Below are 27,693 nucleotides of genomic sequence, written 5' to 3' on the forward strand. Positions count from 1 at the left end.
TGGAGGGAAGTCTGGCATGTGTGTGTGTGTGTGTGTGTGTGTGTGTGTGTTGGAGCCTGGCTGGTGAGGTCAGCTGCATAGGTAAAGAGAGCTTCTGAGAAGGGGGTCCCTATAGGCTGAGGATGGTGTCTGTGCTTGTGGGAGTCTGGCTGGGGTGGTGGAATGATTCAAGGGGGAAGGAGGGTGTCTGTATGGCAGACAGTCTAGAGTGGGGAGCTCCATAAATAGGAGAGTGCTTGTCTGTACAGGTTGGGGATAGTGTGATAGGAGATTGGTTATTTGTGATGGCAAAGCCTGATTCTGTAAAGATAATGGGACGAACCAAGAACAATCAGAGGAAAAGGAAAAAATGGAAACAAATTACCAAGTTGTTGCCTTGGAATTGGAGGTATCAGTGTAATTTCATGGTTTCCAGCATTTAGAGAGTTTAGAACTAAATATAGAAATAAATATGGGTCTTTGTGTGCACATGTGTGTGCTCAGCACATGCTGTACCGCTCAGCTCTGTCTGCCCTCTGAGGCACCTGGAAGTGCCTTTCCCAGCATCAGTGAGCATTTCCAGCATGCCCAGAGACAGCGCCTACTGAGCAAAACAGTGCTTTTGGAGAGAGGTTGGGTTGCAGGTTGGGGTCAGGAAAGGCCCAGGCTAATTTTGTACATCTTTTTTTTTTTTAATATTTATTTTTTAGTTGTAGTTGGACATAATACCTTTAATTAATTAATTAATTAATTAATTAATGTGGTGCTGAGGATCGAACCCAGGGCCTTTCATGTGCTAGGCCACAATCCCAGCCCCTAATTTTATACATCTTATTGTAAAGAATCAAGCAAGTACCCAGAGAGTGATGGGCATATGTTGAAGGAGGCAGAATCCTTCAGGGTTCTCATACCAAGTTAAAGGCAATTCAAGCAACAGAGTCAAGCATTTAATGGATCCTAATCCATTGAGTATAGTAGAATGGTTTTGAGTCCATACAGAAATCAGTAAGTGAATTAAATCGAAAGTTTCGACAAGAAGAACTAACCTTACGCAGAATACTAATTAAAGGAAAGAGTAACTTTATGGTGGAGAACCCTGGTGGACACCACTTTGACCAGTGATCATAGACAACAGTGTTAGTAAAAGGGCAGACAGCAATTCCCAGCTACTCATAGCTATCAAAAGAAGCGTGGACACTTCTGTGATAGTCCTGTCGAACTCCATGTATCCACAACGGAATCCTCATTTCCCCTTCAGCCTGCTGTGCTTTGTAGCCTTCTGCATCTCAGGTACTATCAGCTCCACCCTTTCAGTTCAGGCCCAAAGCCCCAAAGTCACCCTGATGCCTTTCCTGTCCTCCTCTCCATATTAGGCATCTATCTGTTCTGTCTTCAGGACCGCACTGCCCATCTTACTGTCTTTATTGCTGCCATATCTGCTTCAGGAGCTTTCCAGTGAGTCTCCTTCTTCTGTCCTTGCTTCTGGTCAGAACATTAGCCAGATCATGCCCCCTTCTGCTCAGAGTTCTGGAGTAGCCACTCCTGCCCACTCAGAGTGCGAGCCAAAGTGCTCACCTGGCCCAAGACATTCCTCCATGGCCCTCTTGCCCTTCTCATTGCTGAAAGGCAGCCATATCTTGTGCTTTCCTTAAAAGGCTGGCCACGCCCGGCTTAGGGCTTTCAGACCTATTTTGTTTTCCCAGAGTGCTTTTGTTGTCAGCTGCCCCACTGAGCTTTCAACCCCTTCCATTTTGCTTTGCCTTACCTTCCCCCTAAATTTCAGACAGCCAGCCTGCCTTTTCTTTTCTTTCAACAGGAATTGAATCCAGGGGTACTTTACCACTGAGCCCCATCCCAAGCCTATTTATTTTTTATTTTGTGACAGAATCTTGCTAACTTGGCTTGGGGCCTTGCTAAATAGATGAGATTGGCTTTGAACTTAAAACCCTTCTGTCTCAGCCTCCTGAGCTGCTGGAATTACAGGTGTGCCCTACCACATCCATCTAAATCTTTGCTTTTCAGTGAAGCCTACACTGACGGCCATACTTAATACTGAAACTCGTCTGTCTTCCTTTCAATTTCTAGTCCTCCGTTCCTTGCATTATGTTTCTGTAGCATTTATGATTTTAATGTTATACGATTTCACATTTACTGTTTTATTGTTTATTATCTGACTTTCCCAACTGGATTCTAAGCTCATGAGGGCAAGAATGGTTGTTTTGTTTATTGTTATAACGTGCCTAGAACAGTCCTATCACAGAACTTTAAACATATATATCTTTCTGGTGAATGAGTGTTACCAAAAGACTCACTGAGTCAGATACTCTGGGATGTGTGTTTAAAAAGCCTCATGGTGGTCCAGATGATGCTTCTCGTTACTCCTTGGGGGTCCTGATGCTAGAGCTGGGTACTCCTTCTGTGGTGCTGATAGTACTGCTGCTCAGAATAACATGGTTATTCTGACAATCACTGGTTAAAGAACCACTGATGTAGAGTGAGGGATGAGGGAGCCTAATTCATGCAGCATATATTTACTGATTAGCTAGACAAAGATTTAGGATGAAAATAGTGCTCATCAACTTGAAATATCATGCAAGGTCAGGTTCAGATTGCAACTTAAAAGTATCTGATAGATTTGATCGTAAGGAGAACTTTTTCACTACTGTGGGGTTAGGGTTTAGATATGGAATGTCCACCAGCAGCTCGTGTGTTGAAGACTTGATTTCTATGGCAGCAATGTCCAGAGGTGGGGCTTTGGGGAAGTGAGTGGATAATGAGGGCTGTAACCTTATCAGTGGGTTATTCCATTTGATGGATAAATAATTTGAGTGGACTATGGGAGGTGGTCAAAAGTTTTGTCAGGTTGGGTCCATTTGGAGGAAGTGAGTCGCTGGGGACATGCCCCAGGGGACTCTATCTGTCCCTGGCCCCTTCTTTTCTCTGGCTCACTCTGTCTGCTTCTAGCTGCCTTGAAGGAAACAGCTCTTCTTTATTTTGCCCTTCTACCATGATGTGCCCTCACCTAGGGCCCAGGGCAATCGAGTTTGCCGTGGTGGACTGACATATCTGTAACAATGAGCCAAAATAGATCTTTCCCCTAGTTGTTCTTTTCTGGTATTTTGGTCACAGTAATGAAAAGCTGACTAACATGTGGTGAGCAGTGGAAATCCTACTGCAGTGTGTTAAGAAAAAAACTCATGTAGAAGTAAAGATGTAACTTGTATGTCCCTCTCAAGAAGCTTTTTGAAAGATCAGAAATCCCGTAGGACGTTTCTATTCTGAGGATTAGGAGCTAGAGAAGGTGACATGGAAGGTTAAAGATGTCCAGCTGGTGAGGCAGGAGGCCTGTGGAGACAGCAAGGTGGAGAGCTCCCAAATGGTAAATGTTTTAGTCAGCTTTTGTGTTGTTGTGGCTAAAATACGTGATGGGAACAATTTAGAGGAGGGTAAGTGTTTTTTGGTTACAGAAGTCTTAGTCCATAGATGGTCATGTTCTGGGCCCAAGGTAAGGCAGAACATCGTGGGGGGAAGGACATGGCAGAGAGAAGCTGCTGCCCTCAAGGCAGCAAGTAACTAGGGAGAAGTGGAGGAAGGGGAGAGGGAGAAAGGGGGCTGCAGGGACAATACATCCTGCCAGGGCAGACCCCTGTGACCCACTTCGTCCAGCCATGCCCTACCTGCCTACAGTTATCACCCCTTTAGACTAGGTTGGACTGGTCAGATCACAGTTCTTGCAATCCAGTCATTTCACATTCTTGCATTAATACAGGAGCTATTGGGGGATACCTCATATCCAAACAGTAACAGTATGGAAGGAGTTTACCCTTCTGTTCCCATTCTGAAAGAGAAGACTGTCATTTTCCAGGAATGAGGCACTGCAGGACTATGTCAAAAAGCTTGGAAAGAGCTTGAAGATTTGAAGATGTGGTCAAGAACGGGGGATTAGAGATCCAAGAGTCAAGGTTCTGGCTCTTGTTTGCCAGCTGAAAGTATATGAAAGTTTTGTGGAGTGTTCAACTAAGTTGAAGTGGTCTTATTGTCTTAATTCATAATCACTGCACAAGATGTGGTCTGTGGACGACCAGCTGTCTTTACCCCCATTATATTCAACATCTCAGTGTCAGTCCTCACCACATTTTGGAGAGGAGGGGAGATTCTGCCTTTCTCATTGGATCAAGGAGATAGTAACAAATGTTAGATACTTGGGAAAACACTGGTCTTATCCCCTCCACTATCACAAAAGACATATTACTCTAAAGATGCAATTTTTTTATTCTGCTGCATTTCAGAAGGACATTTCTGAAATTTCTTCAATTCTGAAAGGCCTCTCTTCTTTAATTACATAAGTAGTGTGATATAAAGCACAGTATTCTATGGTGCTTTTTCAACTTGGGGCCTTATTTTAAGGACCAGCTCTCTGCCAGCTTTAACTCTGTCACATGAACCTTTTATGAATAACTTTTTTATTCAGCTATATTCAGTGGCAGCAGCAGTGATTTTTAAAAAAATATTTTTGTTATCTTTAGGGCCAATCACAACAACTAAAGTGTAATAGGCTCTAATAGTTTTTTTTATGAAAGATCAAGCATTATAGTTGTGATGATCAGTTGTTCAGGAATTGTGGGTCTTCTGTGACTTTAAATAATTTGTTTGTCCCAGAAGTGGACTCCTTTTGTTAGATCACTGGTTATAGTTATTGATTTGAAAACTGTGTTGGCCTTTATTGCCAGGTGTATGATGAGAGTATTACAGGAGTCAAGAGGGGAGAGGAGCTAATTTTCTGGAGAGGAGCAAGATGGTAGAAGCTAAGGAATGATTCTTAGGGCAGATGACATGTGAAGTCTGTTTTGAAATTTGTGCATGACTTGCCATGTGGGTATGTGGAGTGTGCTTTAAGGAGGGTGCAGGTGTGGATGCTAACAATGCAGTTTGATGTGTAGGGAACGAGGTGGGTAGGGAAGTCTAAGTGTATGCTGAAGTGTGTCCTGGTAAAGGCATCCTGAAAAGCACACAAGGAGAGCCAGTCCTGGAGAATTTGGATTTGATCTTAGCTTTGGCCTTGGTAGGAATGATGGCAGCTGGGCTAACATCCTCATTTTCCTAGAGAGGTTTGCTGGGATTACCACTAGAGCTGCCCTCCACCCTAAGATGAAGACTTTGTCTAGAGTGATTTTCTCAGGACATGTGCTGTCTACTCAGCAGAACCTGTTCGTAGCATTTCTCATGTGCTTTATCTGAATTATATGTTGGTATGTAACACATGGTCCACATTTGAGGTTTTTGACATCAATTTACCAAACACAGCAGGTTTTCTGGGCACTTTGACTTTAACTAGGAATATATTTCACTTCTGTTTTTGGCCACAAGATGGCACTGACCTCAAAGTTACTTTAGTCAGTGTGTATTTTGAGAGTTTAGTATGATTCTATTTTGAATGTTAGTGAAGTTTTCTTTTCTTTTGCCATTATATTCTGTAAAAACTTTTTCCAAGTTAGGTATTTGATATAAAAAGTTTAAACATATCAGGAATAAGTGTAACTGAGAAAGCGAAAGCCCCTTGTAACTATATACCTCCCCATGGGTTATTATACAGTGTGTGGACTTTTTATGCCTCTTTTTTCTTGATTGCATATGTGCATTTTGGGGGGATGGGGTGGGAAGAGCTGTTTTATATTTATTGTTCATGCTTTTTTTTTCATTTGTTGACTTAATTTATTTTAGATTTTTTTTTATATTAGAGCTGTGTTTTATCTATTTTATTGATAGACTATTTTTTGAAAATAAAATTTATTAAATAGGTAACAATGTATAACTTCATTTATATTTGTGTGGTAGAAGGATTAAGGCTTTTTCTTGTTCTTGATCATTTATAGTTCTTTTTTTTGATTAACATATACTGATTTTGCATATTAATGAGATTCAGTGTTTATTTCAGCATTTGTATATTGTCTACACTGATCAGATCAAGGTAGTTAGCATTTCCCTTTTCTTGTCATGAAATAATCATTTTATTTTATTTCTTTATTTTTTTTGGTTTTGAGGATTGAACCAACAGGCACTTTACCACTGAGGTCTCATTAAGATTCTGAGGCTGGCTTTGAACTTGCAGCATTCTTGCCTCAGCCTCTTGAGTTGCTGGAATTACAGATCTGCACCACTACACCCAGCTGAGATAATAATTTTAAATTAATTTTTTTCATACCTTTTTCACAAGTGTTTTTTTTTAACCCGAGACAGTTGTTGCATTGCTTTTAACATACATTGTCAAAGCTATTAATTAAATACAATTGTGAAATAAATACTTGTTTTTAAAATATGAATGGAACCACTGCTGCAAAATGTGAGAAGCACGTTGTATTTTATATATATATAATCTGTCTTTTAGGTCTAGTCATCAGATTTACTGATCTTTTCATGGAGTTTGGGAGTTTGAGAGTTTACTTCCAGGACCATATATACATCATTTGTCTTCCAAATACATATATTTAATGATATCCTTGTATAATATTTTTTTGATTAGACAATTGAGTTTGTATTCTTCTGATGTTGCTTCTGTGATCATTGGTTTGTCCTGTCTAGTGACCATGACTCTCTTCTCTTCCAGGTTGTTTTTGAGCACCTTCACTTTAGCAGTTTCAGCTGGGGCTGTTTTGCTTTTACCCTTCTCAATAATCAGCAATGAAATCCTGCTTTCTTTTCCTCAAAACTACTATATTCAGTGGCTAAATGGCTCCCTGATTCATGGTTAGTATATATTGCTTAGTATAATCATTATTAACATTTTAATTTCTTACTACATTGTATTTTAAAATTTTTCTTTTCTTAGTTTCCTTCATAATTTGTAACTTTCTCTAGTAAATCATTAGGATCCTTAGTAAATCAGAAAAGTGGATTTTACTTACCATTCCTGTTTTTTAGCTGTGAAAGGCTTTTCTCTCTTATTTAATCTAAAAGCAGTTTTTAATATTCATTATGATTTTGATAAAATATCATTTAAATATTTTGGAAGAAAAATTTGATTCAACTGGTTATGTTGAATTTTCATTGAAAACCTGAAAAATCAGGGACCATAGTCTGTTTTATTTGTTTTCTATTAGTTTCCTTTGTCATTTCAAAAATATATGATGGAAGGGGGAAAACACACTATATCAAGTATAAACTTTGTGATTTAAAAAAGTAATGACTGACTTAATATGGATAATAAGATATATTGCTTTGAAGGGAAGTAGACTTGCATTCCAACTTTGGTCAGCCATTTTCTAGCATACCCTGGGCATTATGGTTTGGATGTAAGACACTGAAAGGATGTTGCAAGATGGAATGATTAGATTATGAGAGCTGTAACCTAATCCACTGGTGTGGATTAACTGGGTGGTGACTTCAGGAAGGTAGGGTGTGGCTATAGGAGGTTGGTCACTGGGGGCATGCTTTTGGGTTTAATATTTTGTCCCTGTGAGGATCTCTGCCCCCATCCCGCTTCCTGATTGCCACGTCTGAGCTGCTTTTCTCCCCTGTACCCTTCCACATTAGAGTTGCCTGTCTGTGGACTGAGACCTCTGAAACTGTGAGCCAAAATAAACTTCTCCTCATCTAAGTTGTTCTTTTTTTGTCACTAGAGTTTGAACCCAGGAGTGCTTATCTGATGAGGCATATCCCCACCCCTTTTTATTATTGTGTTTTGAGACAGGATCTTGGTAAGTTGCTCAGGGCCTTGATAAGTTGCTGAGGCTTTAAACTTGTGATCCTTCTACCTCAGCCTCCCAAGCTCGAAGTTGTTCTCGTTGGGTATTTTGGTTACAGCGAGGAAAAACTAAAACACTGGGCAAGTCATAGTTATTATCTGACTTGTTTCCTATTCTCTTAGTTAGGATGATAAATAAGATCTATCTTGCAGGCTTGAGTTTAGAAATATAACTAATGTAAAATACCTGTCTCTTAACTGGTGCTATAGGTTATTTAGACTGTGTCTTCTCTCTCTCTGTCCGTCTCTCTCTCTTTCTCTCTTTCTCAAGGTGGTGTTGGGGATGGAACCCGGGCCTTCAGCATACTAGGCAAGTGCTCTACCTCTGAGCTACATCCTCATCTCTCTCTCTCTCTCTCTGTTCTTCCTAAAGAGACTTACTGTTTTTTATATATTAATTTAGTGTAGGTACACTAAACGGTTTTCTCTCCTAGAACATGCTGGTATAATTCTTTTATAATTGTCTCTTAGAATTCATTAATGTTCTTAGAGATTTTGATATTTTTCTTCTTTATCCTACTCATACCTCCCCCATTTATTAGCAATATTTTTTTAAAATTTTTTTAGTTGTAAATGGACACAATACCTTTATTTTATTTTATTATATTTATTTTTATGTGGTTCTGAGGATCAGACCCAATGCCTCACACACACATCCTGGGCAAGTGCTCTACTACTGACCTACAACCCCAGCCCCAACGTTATTTTTTGTTACTAGTTATTGTAAGTGTTGTTTTATTGGTGTCATTAGTTGTTAGTTATTAGTGTTAACACTTATTTTCTTATAGAGATAATGTAATTCGATAGTTATATGGTGGGTTAGATACATTCTTTATGAAAACCAAATGCATGTAACAGAAATTAGGGCACCTCATTTTCAGGTGTTTTAGTGTGGAGTCAAATTTCCCCCCATCCTGATGAAGTAGCACTTTGAAATTATTGAAGAGTGTCTTCTTATGAAATAATATCTTTTTAAAAAAATAATTTTGTTATATTTATGTGGTGCCTAGTGCCTCACACGTGCCAGGCAAGCGCTCTACCATTGAGCCACACCCCAGTTTAGGAAATAGTATCTTGACCAGTATTTGCTGCATGTTTGAATTCCTTCATGCCATGTTTAAGGTAAAACATGACTTTTTCTTACCAAGGAGCCTTTTTTTGAGTTAATGGTAGAATGTCCTTCTTTAATAACATGCAGCTGACCTGCCATTGTACTAGAAACAGATGTTATCAGAGATGGCTTCTCTCCATTAAATATATGGTATAGGCCAGTGCATTTGGGCCTCCCAAGTGGACATACACCTTGGGATAACTTGCCTTGTAATATTATCATGATAACTGCTAGTGGACATACACCTTGGGATAACTTGCCTTGTAATATTATCCTGATAATCCATATGCAACAACTGAAATACCTCTTGCATGCCTTAAATTGCTGCATCTTCTCTTTTAGCTGTTATCATGTTCTTTGTAACTAATGCAAAAGAAAAGAACAGAGTAAAATGTAAGAGATCCACTAATTTACCAGTTTAATGTATGAGATGAGTAAATTTGAGAAAATACAGAATGTTTGAGGAAGTACAGAGTGTACCTTTTGTAGATGAGGTTCCTTCAGCATTCCCTTAGCTGGTGCCGTGACTCAGGCCCTGCATGTTAAGGACATCAGGAGCAACAATGGCTTCTTTCTCACTTTTTTCCTGAACATAAAAGTAGTATTTGTTCACTATAGAAGGATGGACAATAGGGAACAGTTCAAAGAAGAAGATAAAGCCCACTCTTTTCTCAGTGTATCTATATGTGTGTGTGTGTGTGTGTGTGTGTCACGTGGCACATGCCATTCTCATCTTTTTAAGCATTTACTATCACATTGTGAATGTTTTACATGCCATTTGATGGTCTTGAAAGCACTTGGCTGGCTTTCTTCTCTTCATGGGGCACAAAGATATAAAAACTTCAGGTACATGTATAATTTGTTCCATGTCTTTTGCCCTTTTCTATTTTGTTTTCATATTGATTTATGTGGTCTTTTTGTATGTTGACGTGAGACACATTTACTATTTAATTATATTGAATAATTATTATTTAATTTCCATGAATATATTTTTTGGTTGTTTTAATTTTGCTTTTTAAATTTATTTGCTCTTTTGAGTTTCCAAATTTTATATTTTATGTTATCTGGTCCTTTTCTTCTTAAGAATTTTTGATTTTTATTTACTTATTTATTTATATTTATTTTTTAAAAAAATAAATGACAGCTGAAAGTATTACAATTCTTATTATATGTATACAGCACAATTTTTCATATCTCTGGTTGTATATAAAGTATGTTGACACCAATTCGTGTCTTCATACATGTACTTTGGATAATGATGTCTATCACATTCCACCATCCTTGCTAATTCCCTGTCCTCTCCCTTTCCCTCCCACCCCTCTGCCATATCTAGAATTCATCTATTCCTCCATGCTCCCCCTCCCTACCCCACTATGAGTCAGCCTCCTTATATCAGAGAAAACATTTTGGCATTTATTTTTTTAGGGATTGGCTAACTTCACTTAACATTATCTTCTCCAACGCCATCCATTTACCTGCAAATGCCATGATTTTGTTCTCTTTAATTGCTGAGTAAAATTCCATTGTGTATATATGCCACATTTTTTTTTTTATCCATTCATCCACTGAAGGGCATCTAGGTTGGCTCCAAAGTTTAGCTATTGTGAACTGTGCTGCTATAAACATTGATGTGGCTGTGTCCCTGTAGTATATGCTGTTTTTAAGTCTTTTGGGTATAGACCGAGGAGAGGGGTAGTTCCATTCCCAGATTTTCAAGGAATCTCCATACTGCTTTCCATATTGGCTGCACCAATTTGCAGTCCCACCAGCAGTGTCTGAGTGTACCTAGAAAAATAAGAAACTCAGAATAGCTAAAGCAATCCTTAGGAGGAAGAATGAAGCAGGTGGCATCACTGTACCAGTCCTTAAACTATACTACAGAGTAATAGTAACAAAAACAGCACGGTATTGGCACCAAAACAGACTGGTAGACCAATGGTACAGAATAGAGGACACAGAGACTAACCCATAAAATTACAATTATCTTATATTAGACAAAGGTGTCAAAAACATGCATTGGAGAAAGGATAGTATCTTCAATAAATGGTTCTGGGAAATCTGGAAATCCATATGCAACAAAATGAAATTAAACCGCTATCTCTCACCATGCACAAAACTAACTCAAAGTGGATCAAGAACCTGGGATTTAAACCAGAGACTCTGGGTCTAATAGAAGAAAAAGTAGGCCCTAATCTTCATCATGTGGGATTAGGCCCCAACTTCCTTAATAAGACTCCTATAGCGCAAGAATTAAAACTAAGAATCAATAAATGGGATGGTCCTTTTCTTCCTTTGGTTTCTCTAACTACTTTTGATTTTAGAAAATCCTTTCTCATCCTGAGATGTGACAAATATGCACTTTTTTCTTTTTCTCTATTTTTTAAATGGTTTTCTTTGTACTTATCTGTTATTCCCTCTGGCATTTATATGGGTAACTACCTTTTCTCTAGTCCCTTTCCCAAAGTTAGCTCATTTTCCCAGTATCATCAATTGAATATATTTTTATCTGCTTTTCTAGAAATACTCTATTTTTGACTTGGTAAATTATTACATAGGGTTTTGTTTTTGGGCTTGGGTACACAGATTTTGGAGTCAGATAGATCTGTGTTTGAATTTCAACTTTGTATTTTACTAGAAGTAACCTTGTTGAATTTGTTTAAGCTTTCAAAGTTTCAGTATTTTATCTGTCAAAGGAATAGAAAGATGTAATTTTAAAATAAGATATATGGGCCATATATACAGCATAAAAAAAAATCTATCTAGTCAGATGGTACAGAGTAAGCTTGAAAAAATAAGTGCTGAGTTTTAATTCCTTGTTCTTTCCCACTGTACTATGATATTGTTTTAAAGACTGTAGTTTTGTCATGCTTTGGTCCCACTAAGTTTTTAAAAGCTAACACATTTTATGAAGGTTTTCATAAGCTAGTCATACATTTTATTTCCACTGCATGTAATATGGAGATACGACAATTCTGCGGTAAGTTTTTTCAGTTGTTGCTTATTATAAATAAGGCCATACCACAGATAATCACATGTGTATGTATGGTTCAAATACATATCTGATGTAGAAATTTAGAAGACAAGCAGCATAACTGGCAGATTGGACCTTCATCAGTGACTGTAGCCAGGTGTCTTGGTGAGTGTAGATCCATGTTGCTGAGCCCATGCACACCTCCAAGGCCACCAAGGCCACTTTGTGCATGGATCCCCTGGGTGGTGACACGCATAGCTGTAAAGCAGCTGACTGGTATCTACAGTCATTCTATCCCTTTGGGCCGTTCTGTTCTCTCGGCTATTATATTCAGAGAAGTTTGTCCACATCTGTGTGTCCCAGATGTCCTTGTTACCAATTTCCAGTTATATTTCTTCCAAGTTCTGGATCATCCAAACCATTCACTATAGCCCCATTAATTGGTTTGTAATTGCACATTTCCCCGTTTCTTTCTCCAAGTAAAATAAATAGCCAAATTTGCTGCCCATTGTAGTGCCCACTAAGAAGATTTCCCTTCACCTCTTTACTTCAGAGTGTCTAGAGAGGAGCTGTAGTGCCATTGCTGTCCACATTAGACTATGCTAAACCAGGCCCAGGTCTCCACTTTCTGTCAGCTTTCATAGGGATTCTCTTTGAGGCTGGCAGATAGATGCAGCTTGAGGCAGAAGAGACAGTGTAGCAGGGGTGGGAGCTGTTGGTATTTGGGCTACTTTTTCATGAACTTAGTTATTCCTTCAGGACCTGCTTAGGCCTGAGTACATATATACCACTTCCATTTGATGATGGAATATTGTTCTGTTGTCCAACTTTTTAGATTGGGATTTCATAAAATGCCCAGTTCTGATGGGCAGCTTAGGATATATCGTTAAGAATTCAATCTCTACTAAAGCCCAGTATCATGTCGATAGCTGTTTCTCCTAAGAAGATTAATTATCTGAAAAGAATGGCAGGCATTGCTTCAACATCCTAAGGGCCTTTCTGTGATTCATCCATGGGGTCCTGCCAGGAGCTCCAGACTGCATACTTATCTACCACTAACACCTGAAGCACCATTGGATCTGCAGGATCACATGGCCCAAGTGGTAGAGCAGTTTGTGAAGCAACCTGGACCTGTTGCAGAGCCTTCTGTTCTGGGCCCCACTAAATACTAGCATCTTATCAGGTAAACTGATAAATGGATACATCCAAGTGAGAAATGTATTGCCTCCAAAATCTAAGGTGGCTCACTGGATGTTGTACCCCTTTTTGGTGTAGGAGGGGCCAGATGGAACCACTTGTATTTTATCATAGAAGAATATCTGAAAATGCTCCATACCACTGGACTGCTACAAATTTCACTGAGAAAGAAGGCCTCTGAATTTTATTAGGATTTATTTTCCATTCTCTGACACATAAATGTCTTAAGTCCAGAGTAGTTGCTATTTTGCACTCACTAGTTCCGGTCAGCATAATGTCATCACTGTAATGAACCAGTGTGATAGCTTGTGAAAGGAAAATGCAATTAAGAGCTCTGCAAACAAATGATCACAGTGCTGGGATGTTGGTGGACCACTGAGGTCAGTAAAATATATTTCTGGCCTTGCCATTTGAAAGTAAATGCTTCTGGTTGTCTTGATTGACAGGGACTGAGAAAAGGTATTTGCCATATCTATAGTTACGTATCTGGTACCAGAAGATGTGTTGATCTGCTCAAGCATTGGAACCACATTTGGCATAGTGGCTGCAAATGGGGTCACTCCCTAAGCTTATGATAATCCACTGCCATTCTCTCAGATTGTCTTCTGCACAGGCCTTGTGGGTGAATGGGGGTGTGGTGGGAATCACCACTCCTGTATCTTTCAGTTCCTGATGGTGGTGGTAATCTTTGCAATTTCTCCAAGTTAGTGATATTGCTTTGTTTACTGGTTTCCTAGGTAGATGCAGTTCTAGTGGTTTCCCCTTGACCTTTCCCCTATAGGAAGCCCTCACTGCAAAGGTTAGGGAACCAGTGTGGGGGTTTTACCAGCTGCAGATCATGTTTATTCCATGTATGCATGCCAGAACTGGGGAGATAACCACAGGATGGGCTCAGAGACACACTGTGGGTTTGACCTGAGCTAAAACTCCATTGATCATGTGATCTTACCCTGCTTTGAGTCTCCCATGATCAATGTCAGATAAGGCCAGTGTCCAGAAGTTCTCAAAAGTTCGGATTATTTCCTCCCTAGTACACAATTATATCATCTGTATTCATTTGTCAGCCAACTATTTACATTTATGGCATTTGTGGGATTCTTTGAGATTCAGAAAATTTCTCAAGTTCTTTAATCTCCCATGGAATTTCTGTTTTAGTTATTGGACATTGAAAATGTCAATAAATATTCCTTGATTGAAGGAGTAAAAGTTATTCTATAATTAGGAATACTTTGGTAGAAGTTTTTGGATTAGAGGCTGAATATGTATTGATAATGCTTTTATATGTGTAAATGTAGTTAGTTTATTTTAAATACAGCGTCTGGATTTTGGATGCACAGGTTTGAGATATTACACATTAGTCTTATTTCCTGGGAATGTGACTTGACTTCTGTGAGTCAGAACACAAATACATACTTACATATGTACATACATACATAATATAAATAATCAACCTCAGTTCTAAGACTGCATATCATATAACAAGATGGGTATCTGCCTATAATGAGAATGATTAAAACAGCTTGAAATATTTTATAAAAAGTGATGTTGGAGCCCTGGATTAGACAGAACTGGTAGTGATCTTCTGTGGTCATTGTGTTCTTCCTTGTAGTCTTTATCACTGGTCACTTGATCTGTATGGCATGTTCCATCTTTCATTTAGTGTGGGCTGTGGCATGCCAACTGCTGCAGTTTGTTGTAGGAAGGGACAAAGAAGGAGAAATGACAAATTAAAATGGCGGCAGTATTTTTTATTGTTGTATAATTAAAATAAAGGGGTGAAAATGGATAGAAAAACTCCATTTCTATTTACTTTTTGTATCCCAAATATTGTTAAAATGTTAGTAGAGCTGGCCGTGGTGGTGCGTCCCTATAATCCCAGTGATTTGGGAGGCTGAGTAGGAGGATTACAAATTCAAAGCCAGCCTCAGCAACTAGCAAGGCTGTAAGTAACTTAGTGAGACTGAGTCTCAAAGAAATAAAAAGGGTTGGGGATGTGGGTTAGTGGTTAAGCACCCCTAGGTTCAATCTCCACTACCCCAAATACCTTGCCCCTGCAACAAAAACAAGTTAGTGGAGTTGAATGTGGTCACACATGCCTATAATCCCAGTTACTTGGGAGGTAAAGGCAGGAGGATCACAAGTTTGAGGCCAGCCTTGGTAAGTTTAGTGAGACCCTATCTTAAAATAAAAAATAAAAAGAACTGGAAATGTAGCTTAGTGGTAGAGCACTTACCTAGCATTTGTTAGACCCTGGGTTCAATCTCAAGTACCACACGCACCAAAAAAAAAAAAAAAAAAAAAGGTGGAAAAACATGTATTCTTCAGTTCCTTAAATGGAAAGACATTGATAAAACTGTTTGCTGGGTGGGTCTCCTTCTAGGTGGTGAAATGTTCTGGAACTGGGTAGAGGTGCTGGTTGCACAGCATTTTGAGTATGCCAAATGCACTGAATTTTTTACTTTAAAGTGGCTGCTTTTATATCATGAGTTTAAAATTAAGAACCAACTAATAGTAAATTTTGGTAGGTAGAAAAATGATAGAATTAATTTGTAGCTTTAAAGTCAGGAAATGGTTCTTTAGCATTTGAGGTATTTTCCTCCCTGGTGTCCAAGGTTTGCTTCCATGTCCGTTCACCTGTGATTAGAGGTACACATTTGTAGCCTGATTGCCCAGCCTAGGATTTTGTATGTTCACAATTAACCACAGTGAATCAAATTAGTCTTGGCAGGGACTGAGTGCTTTATTTTGATTTGTCATTAGGAATAGATGATAATGCCATTTTGGAAATGAAGAAACAGCACAAAATCATCTTTTTGAAAAAATGCATTTTAAGTTACATAGAAAGTCAAAACAGTTTTAAATTACAAGCAAACTTATATTTGCTTATAAAGTTATTAAATAAAAGTAAGTGCTTAATAAGTTTTATTTTACCATTATTAGTTAAATATCACTAAGAATTTAATACTAAATTGGTGTTAAAAGCTTAATCATTTATTATAGTATACATCAAAAAAGCTACTGGATATTGAGGTATTTGTTTATGATATTAAAAATAAAAACAATCTTGGCTGGGATATGGCTCAGTGGTAGAGCGCTTGCCTACCATGCATGGGGCATTGGGTTCGATCCTCAGCACCACATAAATGTAAAATAAAGATATTGTGTCTAAAAAAAAAAAAATCTAAACGTTTCAAGTGGGAAATTAGCTTTAATGAAATTTGGTAGATTCAAACAGTGGAGTGCTTTTTTTGTCCATTATAGTTGATAATATAGACAAATATTTGTTGACATACAAATATGTTGGAAAAAAATTATATTTACAATCTGATGTACCTTTTATAAAAAGAAATAAGTATATATGTATAAAGAAAAATATCTTGGGGGGTGAATACAAAGGGTTAGTGGGCCCCATGCTTCTTTGTTTCTTTAATCCCAGCTGCTTGGGAGACTGAGGCAGGAGCTTTGCAAAGTCAAGGGAAGCCTGGGCAACTGAGCAAAACCCTATCTCAATACAATTAAAAAAGGGCTGGTGGTGTAGCTCAGTGGTAGAGTACTCACCTAACACGTGTGAGGTCCTAGAGTCAATCTGTAGTGTCACAAACAAAAAGACAAAAAACAAGGGTCTATACAATAGTGTTTTTCTCAGGGTAATAGGATTATATGATACAAATTTTCTCTTATTTGCATTGTATGATATTTATACCATGGACATTTCATTGCTCTTTGTTGTAAGAAAAAAGTTGTATGTTAAGGTGAACCAAGTTTCACAATTAACAGTTAAAATGTTCACTATTTTTTGTTTTTCTTGTAAGTAAATAGAGACTCCTCTTATTCTAAGGTTCTTTGAACACTATTTATTCAAAAACACGCTTGTCTTTTTTTCCCATGCTTACACTTTCTTGAAGCAGTTTAAAAAAAATATGTCACTTTTGGACAATTAGATTCTTCATTTCTACTGAACAGGGGTTTTAACTTAGTTTTGTTTTGGAAGTTGTTGAATATGGCTTAACTTTGATTAATTTTCTAATTTAAATTCATGAAAGGTTTTGTTTACACAGAAAATTATAAATTATATTTTTTATAGAATTGTATATTGTATTTTGAAATATTTTGTGACTCCAGCAGATGGAGCTAGAAGTTAATGAATCCTGTGGTTATCTGTCTGGTGTTTTTTTCTTTTTTAAAATATCTTTTTAGTTGTAGGTGGACACAATGCCTTTACTTTTATTTATTTTTACGTGGCGCTGAGTATTGAACCCAGTGCCCCACTTGTGCTAGGCGGGCACTCTACCACTGAGCCACAACCCCAGCCCTGTCTGGTTTTGTTTTAAACTAAGTATTTTGGGATTATTAATCTTTAAATTCAAACTTCTTTTGGGGATGGTGCATTGAATCTTTCATATAGGTTGTCAGTGATACTGATTTAGACAAACTACAACATTTCTGAATTTTTAGAGTTCTACTATATTGAAGCATGCAATTTTAGCTTTATGAGGAAGAGATATTTGACTATTTATTTTATAAATTAATAATAAATAATGTAAAATAAAATACATGTATTCACTTAAATAACAATTTTTAGTTTAAGAATGGTCTGTCAGAATCATAAACTATCATTAAGGCATATTTTCATGTGTAGGCATGATGTATGTTGGTAAAATCTAGAAAATTTCTGACTTTGCATAGTTGCCAAGAATATAATGACTTATCAATGTCTATTAGAGACATTATTGTATCTTTTTTTTTTTTTTTTGGAGATGTGGCTCAAGCGGTAGCGAGCTCGCCTGGCATGCGTGCGGCCCGGGTTCGATCCTCAGCACCACATGCAAACAAAGATGTTGTGTCCGCCAAATACTAAAAAATAAATATTAAAAAATTCTCTCTCTCTCTTTAAAAAAAATTGCCATTATTGTATCTTTATATTGATCTTCTCTTAGTAACTAACTTATATATTGCAAAATATTATAATTGGATCACTATGAGCTCTGTTCATCTGAAACTTTCACATTTACTGTAGTTAATAAACTTAGTTTTTTACATTAAATTATTTAAAGGGAGAAGGCTGGTAGGTAAGTACATGAAAAAAGGGCATCTGATTTCATGACACACTGAATTGGTTGGTATTCAGACCCTTTGGGTCCTGAATCATTTTCTATAGTTGTCCAACGGATGCTGCTGCTCCTTATGAACTCTTAATTAAAATTTCTTTATTTAGGTTTTGATAACTATCTGATTTTCTTTTTTGGGGTACTGGGATTTGAACTCAGGGACACTTGGCCACAGAGCCACATCCCGAGCCCTGTTTTGTATTTTATCTAGAGACAGGGTCTCATTGAGTTGCTTAGCACCTCGCTGTTGCTGAGGCTGGTTTTGAACTTGTGATTCTCCTGTCTCGGCCTCCTGAGCTGCTGGGATTATAGGCGTGTGCCACTGCGCCCAGCTTAGTTTTAATTTTTAAGTGAATGTATTGGTTAGAGTAGACACTTCTTTCTAATTTATGAACTTTTGCTTAAGGTAGGCTTTATTTTTTAACTTCTGACTTTCAGATGAGATGGGGCATGTTCAGGGTGGTTTGGCTATAGACTCACTTTTGACTTTGAAAGAAGAATTTGAATTTGTAGTTTTCACTTTATGAAAGACATATAAATTTGAAAGTATGTGTATTTATAGACCCATAATAGCAATAAAAGTTCTTCCTTTTGTACTATGAATAATAATTTTTTTCTGATTATAAAAATATAGTGGACCCTTTGCATTTGAGGATTTATATTTACAGTTATAACCAGTTGAAAGCAATTTTCTTTTCTTTTCAAGACTGAGGATCAAACCATGCTAGGCAAGCACTGTACCACTGAACTACATCCTCAGTCCTTTTTATTTTTTGAGACAGAGTATCATAAAATTACCCGAGACTTGCAGTCCTTCTGTCTCAGTTTGCCAAGTAGCTGGGGTTATGGGCATGCACTGCTGTGCCTAGCAGTTGACAGTTATTGTGAGGTCCTTGATATATGATAATTTTTCTGAGCCTAAAATTTGAATTTTGCAGGCAGTGAGGCTAGGAAATGAAATGAGCTGTGTGGCTAATGAGTGAGGCTAGCTCAGCACCTCCATTTCAGTTCAGCTTAGTTCTATGCTCTTTTTATGCCTCTTATGGGGGAAGTAATAGAGGGATATGGAGAATTATGTATTTCACAAAAGTATATAAATACTTGCTTCTGATTTTTTTGGAATACTGCCTGTGTTCCTTTTAGAAAACTTAGAATATGCAGAAAAATAGGAAGAAAAAGTCATGTGTAATTGTGCTCCATTCATAATTTGGTGTATTTTTTTGCAATTTGTCTTTTATGCTTAATTTTTGTTATTGTAATTTTTATATATTTTTAATGTGTATGGGTTTTTGTTGTATAAGCATTTTTGAGAGAAGCTAATGAGAATACTTAATTACATCATTTTTCTTACCTTTCTGTGGTCTAAGTTCTAAATATTGGAATTTTTCAGTTTTTTGGACCATTTGTATCATGTTGAAAAAGGACAGTGGGGAGGCATTGACATTTATTTGTTTAGCATTTTGGGTGTTATTTCTCTTCTGTTCTTCATGAGAGCCATATGACGAGTAACATGTTTTTTACGTGGAAAAACTGAGTGACAGAGTTGAAGTCCCTTTTTAAGATCATACATTGATTGGTGCAAATCTTGGCATGTCAGATGTAGACTGTCACTCACTTAGCTATAAATAGTGTGAATATCTTATTTTTGGTTGGGTACATTATAGTACACTAAGTACATAGAGTATATTCAGTTTTATTGAAATTGAGTTTTTAAAATCTTAGAATTGAAAAATGTTTTGATTTTAAGAAGGCTTTGGTGTACATGTGGAACACCCACACCTAAGCAACTGAGAAAATAAATGTAGAATTATTTATTTATTTATTTATTTTTTCTGTTTCACTCTCTTATAGTCTGATCACAGATTCAACTGAGCATTTTGTTTTACACTGATGGGTAGAATTAATGGGTTATCATAGTCACTTTTACCTTAATAACATTTTATTTGACAGACTTGTTTTTTTTTGGCAGCTAATATTAACAAAATTCAAAATATTGTGTCTTTTCCACTTAGAATGATATGTATGGTCTATCATATACTAATGTAGAAAGAGCAAGAGATCTGGGATCTAAGTCTAGGTTTATCATTTGTAAGTTATAGAATTTATTGACTCTCCTTAAAAAAATTAATTTGGTTTATGAACAGATTGGACAAGGAAATCTTAAGTTATTTTGTGTTACAAATTTCTATGTTTCTATATTGTATTTGGTGCACTAAAATAAAAGTAAACTTTGTTTATTTTGAATAAATCGTAATTTCAGATTCTCAGAAATGTTTACTCTGCTGAAGTATTTTATTGAAACAAAGATCCTTGTTTAGTTCATTAGAAACAGGAAGAAAAGTTCTTTGAATCAAAAGCAATTCTTTGGAGAAGACAGAAATCTGGTGCCTATTTTTCTAAGTATTTTTGTCCCCCTTTCTGAGAATAAATTGACAGTAGCAGGTATTGGACAGGGCAGTAAGAACTTAGCCCAAGTCAGGCTTTGCAATTACTTCATTATTATGTTTAAAGTATTTCTAACATACCATCATTTGAGGAGATATAATGGAAAGAGGGTGAGAATAAACTTGATGCCGTTTGCGAAGTATCTGGGAGACCCACTGTAGAAATGTACAATGGAATAGTTAAATTTTAGGTATTTAGGGCAAGAGAATAAAGAGATTCACTATAGGAAACAGTATGCATCTAATAAGAGAAAACTAAGACATAGAAGTGGAGGTTTATTCATCTTATGATAAAGATTTTATTCTATTGTTGAATGTTGAAATAAATATTTAAAAAGGAGTAGAGATTTCAATAAGAATCTGGGAGGTCAACTTGCATAGACTAGCTAACTCCACATTTTAAAACACATTATTTTATGATTAACAAATCCATCAGAACAGATAAGAGGTAAAGAGCAAGCACTTTCTACTGCAGTATTTTGTGCCTGGAGATTTTTATGTATTGTTTTATAAAAAATCATGTGTAATTGTGCTCCACTTAGATTTAGCTTAAGAAAAATTAAGAACACCAGTATTTAAGTGTTGATAGCAAAACACTTTAAAACTAAATATAATTTGACAAAGATGGGGTTTAAGGACTAGATTTTCAAGAAAATACATGTGCTTTTGACTCAGGATAGGAGTACATCTCAGTAAATCCATCCTAAATTGAAACTATCAGAAGTTGAAGATACATTTAATCTACCAGACCTACCAAACATCCTCGCTTAGTAATAGAGTGCACTGCAGAGTGTCATTTGGTTAGCCACATGGTCGTGTGACTGGGAGCTGCAACTGGCTGCTGCTGGCTAGCATCACAGGAGAATTAGACTTCATGTGGCTAGCCTGGGAAAAGGTCACAATTCAAACTGTGGTGTCTTCTAAATGCATATTGCCATTGAACCATTGCAAAGCTGTAAAATCATGAGTCAAATAATTTTAAGTTGGAAACTGTACAGCAGTAATCACTCAGAGACGGGAGACAACACAGTGTCTCTTGGAGAAGACTTCTAGACTGCAGTGCAAAGAGAGGGAACCTGGTGGAGCTAATTGGTGTTCTGTGTTGAGGAGGAAAGGTGGAAGTTCAGAAAGACCAAGATAGCTAGAAGGTATCAGGCCAATACTGGAAAGCAAAGAGCTGCACAGAGATGAGTTGTGTTACACTTCCTGGAGTGTCCCTGAAGCCCACATGTAAAGCCTTGGTTCTCAGCTTGGTGCTATTAAGAGAGAAGGCTTAGTGGGAGGCTTTCAGGTCACTGGGGCCATGCCCTTGAAGAGGTAGTGAGGCCCGAGCTCCTTTCTCTTCCTCTCTTTCTTGCCCTGGCCATGAGGTGAGAAGTTTTGCTTTGCCACATTACTCTATTCACTCAGCTAGCTTCGTGCACAAGAAACATGAAGAAAATTATACTATCGCTTATCATCAAATTGCTCAGAATCAGTAAAATCATGAGTCAAACCATTTTAAGTTGGGAATTGTCTGTACAGCAGTAATCACTCAAGAGATGGGAGACAACCCAGTGTTGCCTGGAGAGGACAGTACAGCTTATCATCAAATTTCTCAGAATCAGTGGCAAGGAGAAAATCTTAAAAGCACACAGTATTTGAATGTCAATTTATAGCACTAAATCCCTTATTAGAATAGAAAAAAAGGTTTCAAATCAGTTTCCATAAATTCTAGCTTAAGAAGATGTATTTTATATATATTAATAGAAAATAATACTCTGTATTTTAATAGAAAAAGGAGAACAATCAAAGAAGTAAAGGAAGAGGATTGAGGGGGAAGGGGCAGGGACGGAAAAAGGGAGGAAATTGGCATGAAATTGACCAAATTACACTATATACCTATATGGATGTACCATAGTAAGTTCTTCCTTTTTGTATAACCTATACAGCACTGATTAAAAAAAATAAAACAATAAGTAAACAGAAGGAAGACCGGTAGAATAGAGGAAGGGGAACCGGGGGAGGGAGAGAAGTAGTACTGGGGACTGAAATGGAGCAAATTATATTCCATGCATGTATGATTATGTCAAAATCAACCCCACTATTATGCATAACTATAATGCATTCATAAAATAAAAAAAGAAAAAGAACAAATGAATGCTAAAGAATAAAGGAAATTTTAAAAAGAGGAGAAATCAGTGAAACAGAAAACAAAATTGATGAGATCAATAAAATTGATATATGATGCTAGGCTGATGAGCATAAATTTTTTTTTGAGTGATTATAAGAATTGACATTACTACAGATTCTACACCTATTGAAAGGATAAATAAATGCATATGGTGAATATCTTTATGTTAGTAAATTCAGTAATTTAGAGAAATGAACAGATTCCTTGAGAGGAAAAAACTATTAAAACCTTTTCAAACATTGTGAGAGTGTTACACACATTCTTACAAATAAAACTCTAGGCCAAGAGGAACTCCCTGTCAGCTCTACCATGTGTTTAAGGAAGGAATAAAGACTGCACTTATATGTAGTCTTCCAGAAAGTGGAAGGTGAAGGAATCTTAACTCATTAAGCCAACATCACCATGGTACTAAAGCCTGACAAATACATTAAACATTACAGACCAGTATCCGTCATGAACACTGATGTATAAATTCTGGACAAAAATTTTATAAGATGAACAGCAGCATATAAGAAGGATAATATATTATGGCTTTTGAAAAACAAGTATAACTTAACCATATTTACATGCCAAAAAAAGAAGTCACAATACATTCAGAAAAAGCATGATGAAATTTGACATCTATTCCTGATAAAATCTCTCAGCTCACAGCATTTCTAAGGAATATATCATCCTCCCAAAAAGCAGCTGATGAAAAATTGGCACATAATATTAGCCAGTGGTGAAGGGATGGGCACTTTCTCTATGAGATCAAGAACAAGGCAGGTGTGCTCCCAATCAATTGTATTTGACATTGTTCTTGAAATCATACACAAGTTGGAAAAAAAATAAGTATCTACTGATAGATGATATGATCATATAGAAATTCTGTTGGAATCTGTTATAAAGAAGTTATTAAAGCCAACAAGTAAATCATGAAAAGTTGCAGGATATAAGATGAATATACAAAACACAATTGTATTTTTATATGTCAATGAGTCATTGGAAATTGAATTAAAAATCAATACCATTAAATATAGAAACATCAAAAATGGGAAATACTGGGCTAGGGTTGTGGCTCAGTGGTAGAGCACTTGCCTTGCATATGTGAGGAACTGGCTTAGATTCTTAGCACCACATATAAATAAATAAATAAAAAAAGGTCCATCAACAAATTAAAATATATATAAAAGTAAAGAGTTAAAAAGAGAAAAAAGTAGGAAATACTTAGGGATGTGTGAGATCTATATATTTTAAACTACAAAACATTGTTGAAAGAAAAGTGTGTTATGATCAATGAAGACATATACTGTGTTCACAGATTCCAAGATAGTTTTGTCAATTTGGTACTGCAAGAGAATACCATACACCAGGTGGCTTCAACAATACATTTATTTCTCACAGTTCTGGATACGGAGAGTCTGATATGGGGAGACCAGCTTGGTGAGGTTCTTGGTGAGGGCTCCTTCCTGTTTCACTGGTAGCCATTGTGTGTCCTTGCAAGGTGGAGAGCAGAAACAGAAAGCAAACCTGGTTCTGCTGCTGCTTGTAGAGGCACTGTCCCATCATAAGGATGGAACCCTTGTGATCTCAAGGGTATCCCCCAGGCCCTTACCCCAGATGTCGTTACACTGAAAATCAAGGTTCCAATTTGTGAATTTGAGGGCACACATTCCATCCGTAACAATATTGCTAAGGTATCAGTTATGCCCAAGCTGATCTATAGATTGAACACAATGCCTGTCAAAATCCCAGCATGCTTTTGGATAAAAATTGATAAGTTGATCTAAAATTCAGATGGGAATATGGTGAACTTAGTATAGCCTTACAATTTTGAAAGAAAACAGGGTTGGAGGACTTACTACCTAACTTAAGAGACTCATTTTAAGTCTATGATAATCAAGATCACATGATAACAGCATTAAGAAAAATAGACCAACTCTGTAGAGTCCAAGAATAGATACACATATACATTATCAATTGGCTTTAAAAAAGGTACAAAGATAATTTAGTGGAAAAACAATCTTTAACAGAGTGGAACAATTGGATAATAATCACAGGCAAAAATGAACTTCAGTTCATACATGGCACCATATACAAAAAGTAACTCCCAAGATCATGGACTTAAATACAAATCCTAAAATAAAAAAATTGTAGAAGAAATCATGGAAGAAAGTCTTTGTGATATTGGACTAGATCATAATTTCTTGGATATCAAAATCATGATTCAGAAAAGAAAATTTTGATAAACTTGACTTTGTTAAATTTAATGAATTTTATTCTTTGTAAGACAAAAGAAAGGAAAACTTTTGTGAGAAAATACCTAGCAAATCCCATACCTGATAAAGGACTTGTATCCAGTGTATATAAAGAACTCATCAAACTCAGCAATAAGAAAGCAAACAACCAGGTCTAAAAATGGATAACAGACTTGAAGAGACATTCTACCAAAAAAAGACATCAGTGGCAAGTAAGGTCATGAACAGATGTTCACATCATTTTGAGGGGAAAGCAAATTAAAACAGCAGTGGCATGCCACCATGCATATGTTGAAAGGACTACAACTAAAAAAGACTCTCTTACATGTTTGGCAGGTGTGTAGGTGAACCTGAACTTCGCTAGTGGGAATGCGAAATGCAGCCACTATGTCAAACATTGTGGTGGTTATATAAGCTACATGCCCACAGCATGATATAAGCTACATTCCTACAGCATGATCCAGCTATTCCATGCCTCATATTTACTCACAAGAAACGAAAGCATATATCTGCCACAGACAGGTGCATGAGTGTTTATAATAGCTTTATTTGTAGCAGCCACCAATTGGGAACAGCCTAAGTGCCCATTTACATGTGGCTGCAGTCCAGTAAATATTGGGTCTGACCCATGCTAAAGCAAATCAGTGTTGAAAAAATCTCAAAATAATTGTACTGGAATGCAGAAGATAAAAATGACTACAGAATGCATGGGTCCACTTACATAAAATTCTAGAAAATGTTTTTTAAACTGTAAAATCAATGGCTGACTGGGGATAGGGGTGGGAGGAGAGTGGCATAAGGTATAGAAAAGTGGTGCTGGTGTTACTGGTGTGTTTTTATGCCTGCGCTTATCAAATTATATACTGTATATTAGGCCATTCGATGTTGTTACAACAAAATACCGTTGCTGGTACTTCATAAAGTAAAGAAGCATTTGGCTCACAGTTCTTGAGGTCCAAGATCATGGTTCTCCTGATCAGCCCCACCCTCAACACTGCTGCATCACCACAGAGAAGCTGAAAGAGGACCAGCTGTGTGCAGAGAGGGCCCAGTTATGGGGTGGGCACGCTCGCACGCTCTCTCTCTCTCTTTAAATACTTATTTGTTTTTTAGTTGTAGCTGGACACAATACCTTTATTTATTTATTTTTATGTGGTGCTGAGGATCGAGCCTCGGGACTTGCAAGTGCTAGGTAGGCGCTCTACTGCTGAGCCACAACCCCAGCCCAAGGGTGGGCTGTCTTTATAACAGCTGCCCTCAAGAAATTTCTTACATGAGTGCATCCTGTGAGATGAGCATTCATCCTGTCTCCAGGGCAGACCCTCTCCTCCTAGCCTCTACCCCTTGAAGGTTCTGCCGCCTCAACTTGGCCACACTGGAGACCAAGTTTGCTGCACATGAGCCTTCAGGGCAGGACACAAACTATAAGCCCTAGGTGCACTTGTGTAGTTTATTTTATGTTAGTTATAGCTAAATAAAGTTGAGAAAATTAGTCTTTCATTTTTTGCATACATTGTGCTTTGATTTTGCAATGATAATTGAGAGTTAATTCTGAGATCATCCCCTTAGTTTGGTTTGTGAGCTTTTCCTAGAGGGTGATTCCTTGTTAGTGGTTAGCTGTATAGGATGTATCTTCCAAGTGATTCCCTGTAACTGATTCTTTGGAACTGGAGTGGACACATGGGAATCAAAAATGAGGAAGAGAAGTGGTGTGTATCTCTTGGAACTTAGATCTAGAGACATATAGTGATAAAAGTGTAGACATCTGTAAAGAATTGGGAGTTATAGGAAATGATGGAATTTATTTTGCCTAAAATCATGTCAGCAAATCAGATAGTGGAGCAGCTTTCTCTCTGCTCTGGGCAGGGCACCTTTTTGATGAACTGTGAAGTGAGGACCTGGCTTGAGAGGAGACATCAGTCAGTGCCTGGCACATCCAGCACAGGGCTGCTGTTAGGTTGTAACAGGTGGTGGGTTATTTTCTTCTATAGTTTTCTGAAAGGACTGTGTGACATACAATTGGATTAAAGCTATCTCATGTAAATTGAATATAATCTTTGACATGAAGATGTTTTATCTTTTACAACAATGTTACAATGATTTAAAACCAGCCTTTGTGTTTTGTACCATGACTGAATAAAGCAACACATTAACAATCACAGTTCTCCAGCCTACAAAAGAATACCCACTTTGTATGTGATAGTTCACATAATACTAATTATCACCTTATGTATTTGGAATAACTTATTTAGAAACCCTGAAGAAGATAAAATGCTGTTGAGCCGTTAAAATAGAGGTCAGAGACCATGCTCTAAAGTTTATGAACTGGACCTGGAGGGCACAGTTTGGAATCAGGTCCATTTATTCTTACTTTAGATAAAGTGCTAATGAAGTTTACCTCTTTGTATAAGGGAGGGGGAAAATGTGGATGGACAAATGCAGATTGTTAATAAGAGCAGTGGATGTAGCTGGCAGAACGGGAGGTGAACCGCAAGCCTGGGTACTCTGAGGGAGAGCAGTTGGCAGAGGAGCTGATAGTGCTACTAGTAGCCTCTTGAAGTCACGGGTAACAAAAGCATTAAGTCACTAAGTGCTCATTTTGTGATAGACATTGTGCTGGTTCTCGTACATGCATTATTTCATCTGATAATTAACAGCTACAGACGTGGCATTATGCCTTGTTTTATAGATGAAGAACCTGTGCCTCAGCAAGGTTGTCACATGAAGTGCAG

General features: G+C 37.3%; 1 protein-coding gene across 11 annotated transcripts in view; it reads left to right on the top strand.

Annotated features, from left to right (window-relative positions):
- Window positions 1-27,693, top strand: part of Lmbr1 (limb development membrane protein 1) — a 166,668-nt gene that overhangs the window by 47,935 nt on the left and 91,040 nt on the right. For 10 of the 11 annotated variants that reach the window (XM_071610652.1, XM_071610653.1, XM_027951298.2 and 7 more), the window contains exon 4: window positions 6,584-6,723. The exons of the other annotated variant lie outside the window; for it this stretch is intronic. In XM_071610652.1, the coding sequence (XP_071466753.1) occupies window positions 6,584-6,723 (140 nt within the window). The remainder of the gene's footprint in view (window positions 1-6,583; window positions 6,724-27,693) is intronic. 11 annotated transcript variants of the gene reach the window in all.

Source organism: Marmota flaviventris, chromosome 1, assembly GCF_047511675.1.
Source record: "Marmota flaviventris isolate mMarFla1 chromosome 1, mMarFla1.hap1, whole genome shotgun sequence".
Taxonomy (NCBI): domain Eukaryota; kingdom Metazoa; phylum Chordata; class Mammalia; order Rodentia; family Sciuridae; genus Marmota; species Marmota flaviventris.